Consider the following 3904-nt stretch of genomic DNA (forward strand, 5'->3'; position numbering starts at 1 on the left):
TTCCTGTGTCTTTATGGTCACAGCATATAATTGAGTCCAGTTAGAGAATCCTATTCGTGCTGCTCGTCCTTGACTGCCAAGGAGGCACTCGGAGAGTAACGGGGCTTTCAGGGGCTAGAAAGAGCAAAGATTACCTTCCGTGTCGCAAAGCTCAGCAGGATTAACTGGAAACACAGACAAGCGTTGGCTTAGAACTAAATCCAGCTGGCAGAAATCTCACTCAGCATCTGTTGACTTATAGTGATCATCATCCACCGTGGAGTAGATGTGTCCCTCGCTGCTAAGGAATTCAACAGCTTGCCTTTGAAGGAAAATTTAAAAAAAAAAAAAGCAATTGCCAACTAGTTCTTATCAACTCCTTTCTCTCAGGGATTCCCTATCTACAGACCCCATCCCTACTGCTCCCTCCTGCCATCTGCCAAGGGAAGATCGTGGTGGCTCTGTCCTGTGGAGCTGTAAGTGCTGCTGCACCACTCAGCAGGTACAGGAGCCTTCTCCAAAGCACGGTGCTCCCCAGCAGCGCTGACTGCTCCACCCCTTTGCTTCACAGGGGACAGGACACAGCAAGATAATGGGCATTAATTACCGTTTTTCTAAGCCTCAGGGAGTAGAAGGCAACAGCAAAGGAGAAGAGCAAAGAAACAGTCTGTGGCCAAATTTTGAGCGTGCAAGGTAGTACTTGAGTGGTAGAAAACACTGCTGAGGCAGGGCAGTACTCCCAGGCGCCTGTTGCTTTGCTACTGAGCTTTTCAACAGCTTATTTTGAAAACAGGGAGCAAAGCACTTTGTCACCCCTTCAACTGACAAGGGTTTGAAGCTCTTGAAGACTTCAAAAGCTCTGGCCCACAACTGCATCCTACTGTGAACATCTGAAACTGCCAGCACTTTGTCACAAGTAGGGATCTGGGCTGGCCCCGTTTTCCTCTCTGCCTCCTTTTATCAGACTCCAGGAAGCACTGCTTGGATTTCCAGAACATCCTCCGTTCCTACACACTTACTTGATCGTCGACATGCTCATGTTGTGAAGCTGAACCTTCAGCTCTTGCAGACTCATGCCTTCTGGGACAGGGCAGTTTTTAATCAAGTTCAGCACCTGAAAAAACAAGACCCACCATAAGCACACAGCTGAGCTTCTCTACCATCGCCGGCAAGCTTGAGGAAGAACTGTCTGTCCTCAAAGCGTAACCGAGCTCGCATTCCTGTGTCCAAACCACACCACAGCAGCCTCCGCGGCAACTGCTGTGCTCCTGGAGAAGCCACTTGCACCCACCTGACTCTGATGCGCTGTCAGTCCGTTCACTGGTAGGCTGCCCCCTCCTCCGTAGCCCCCCACGTCACCAATCCCGGCGGAGGAGAACGACTGAGGCATTCTTGGTGCTGACTGCAATTACGAGAGTAAAACTGCTGTGGTTACACAGGCTGCCACAAGCCCACAGCATTAAAGACTCGGTGTTATTTCAGAGAGACAGTCATCAGAAAGAGATTCCCAAAAGAAATCGATGAAAGTGGGCTGCAACACAATCTCCAAGGAAGCCAGGACTCCTGATACACCTTCACCACAGCCCTCCAGCAGCTTCCAGCTTTACAGCCCCGTAACTGATGTACAATTTCCCTGACGAACCAAGAGGTCCCTCTCTTTGGGAAACGGCCCTTACAGAGCTACTGGTTATGACAGATTCAGGATCTTCAAGTACATACCATAAGGTTTTTTCTGAGGATCATATGTGCGTTGACAATCTCTAGTATGTGTGCGGTGAACTCATTCATGTTTTCCAGAGGCATTATTTTAAATGCCACCAAGCTTTTCTTATTCTTTCAGAAGACAAAAAAAAGCAAATAAAATAAAATTAACATAACAAGAACATGCCAGTCCAACCATTCTCTCCAGGAACAGAGACAGTGGTGGGTATGGAGCTCATCTCCACCTAAGTAGTACAAAATTTTCTGACTGACATTTTCAGATGTGATTCTGCATGACAATGCAGACAGGGTAACCAGCTGGTAATTAGCTGCACTTTGCTTTAACGCATGCACTATTATTTGAATATTTATTCATATATTTAGTTACAATATTTAGTGATGAGGCAACCACATCACATAATATGTTATGAGGAGCATCCACATTGACCAGAACCTGGTGTAAGCTCTACCACACAAACACTCGAGAATCTGGTGGTGAGAACCCTGTTCTGCTGAAAACAGCGTACTGATGGAGAGTGGCACTTTAAACAGGTCCTCTGCTCTTTGCATTTAGGCACATTTAAAGTGTTATCAAATACAGTGCTGGCAAACACATTCAAGGATTTGTCCACAGGAAAGGATAACCAAAGACCATGATTAAGCGGACACGTTAAAGGGAGCCCAGATCACCAATCCCTCACACCACTGCCGCAGCCTTGTGCCTTGCAGTCAGATGTGGCTTACGTGACCTCACCTGGAAAGAGCGAAGGTGGCCCGTTACTTTTACGTAAGTTCCTGGAGGTACCACAACATTCTCACCACCTGCCTCCTAACAGAGAGGAAAAGAAAGGTTTAGCTGATTCATGTTTCCAATTATCACAATAAATGCCTTGGGGAAGGAGGCTTATCTCAAGCAAACACAGACAGCATGCATCCCTACGTCCAGTAAGAGCGGTTAGTTAAACATAACCGTAAATGAAAGACAGAGAAAAAAATATTGGCTGGTCTGAACACACTGTATACTTGCAAGCAGTCAAAGCCAGTTGTCTGCTCTGCTCTCTGTCCACTTCTGAGGGATTTTCACCAAGCAACACGAGGAAAGAACCCTCAAATAGTAAAAAAAGTGAGTGTTCAACTACGTAACCTGGCTAGGGGAATGGAAGCTGGCCAGAATCCTTTTTGAAGTTACAATAAACTTACAGTTAAGGTAACTGAATGTTTGCCTAATAACTCTCCCAAAGCTGTTCAACTGAACTCAGCTGTTTGCCTTCAGATACAGGTTCAGATAACGCGGGCTGGTTTTGAAGGCCTGGGCCTGCTATCCCAGCAGAAGAGTCCAGTGGAAGCACTTCAGGCATCAGGAAACAAGACAATGCTCACTGGTAACGCGTCTTCATCTCAGCCACTGAGCCACGAGCAGCATCTCTGTCCCCTCTCTCCTTGTATTTCTACACCAAGGTACTAAGCATACATCTCTCAATTCGGCTATGAAATAGTAGTTGAGCTTCAGCAGCTAAACTCTAAAAAACTACACAAAGTGATTCAATGTAGAATCACGTATTAATTACAAAATAGGAGAAGAGTGACATGCAGCACCAGTGATCTTTGCTACAGCAGCATCTCCCTTGGATTTCAGAGACATGCTATCCCTAAAATGCTTTTCACAAAAGCTGTATCTTTCTGATAAAAAAGTCCTGCGAGGAGCAGGGATTTGGACATGATGATCCTTATAGATCCCTTCCAACTCGAGGTATTCCATGATTCTACAACTTTTCTCTCTTCTCCGCTCCCAAAAGCTTTTAATGAAGTGCGTTCATCAGTGTTGTGCTTACATCAGTATCAACCCACTGCCTGACATCCATCGGGGCTGCTGTCATATCATCCACTTTGTAGAGAATGTTGGTCGGTGCCTTCTCAGCGTGCCGAATTATCCCCATAATGGTGACCTGCGACAGAGGAGGCCAGAGTTGATCCGGGAAGGCCCCGGGAAACGAGCCCGTTTCCCCGCAGCCCACCCACTGCCTTCCCCCCCGCCCACCTGGGAGATGTCCATGTTGCGGATTCGGAAGTTCTCCTCCACCTGCTCTGCTGCCAGCAGCTGCGACACGGTGCAGGGCACGATGTTCTGGGAGCGGATTCTCTGCAAGGGACGGCGAGATCGTCAGCACCGCCGGAGAGCCGCGGCCCCGCTCCGCCGCGGCCCCGCTCCCGGCCTACCTGCTTC

The 3904-nt window shown here is 47.8% G+C and overlaps 1 protein-coding gene across 1 annotated transcript; it reads right to left on the reverse strand.

Moving 5' to 3' along the window:
- Positions 1-216: 216 nt before the first annotated feature.
- Positions 217-3820, reverse strand: RPA2 (replication protein A2, 32kDa; the record flags this gene model as incomplete). Its single annotated transcript, XM_010189973.1, has 7 exons — positions 217-301; positions 999-1093; positions 1271-1381; positions 1699-1812; positions 2435-2509; positions 3513-3626; positions 3719-3820. Coding segments are annotated over 7 exons (696 nt in total), but the record flags the coding sequence as incomplete, so codon positions are not given.
- Between the last annotated feature and the right edge of the window lie 84 nt (positions 3821-3904).

The sequence above is a fragment of the Mesitornis unicolor genome, unplaced genomic scaffold (assembly GCF_000695765.1).
Source record: "Mesitornis unicolor isolate BGI_N332 unplaced genomic scaffold, ASM69576v1 scaffold10598, whole genome shotgun sequence".
NCBI lineage: Eukaryota > Metazoa > Chordata > Aves > Mesitornithiformes > Mesitornithidae > Mesitornis > Mesitornis unicolor.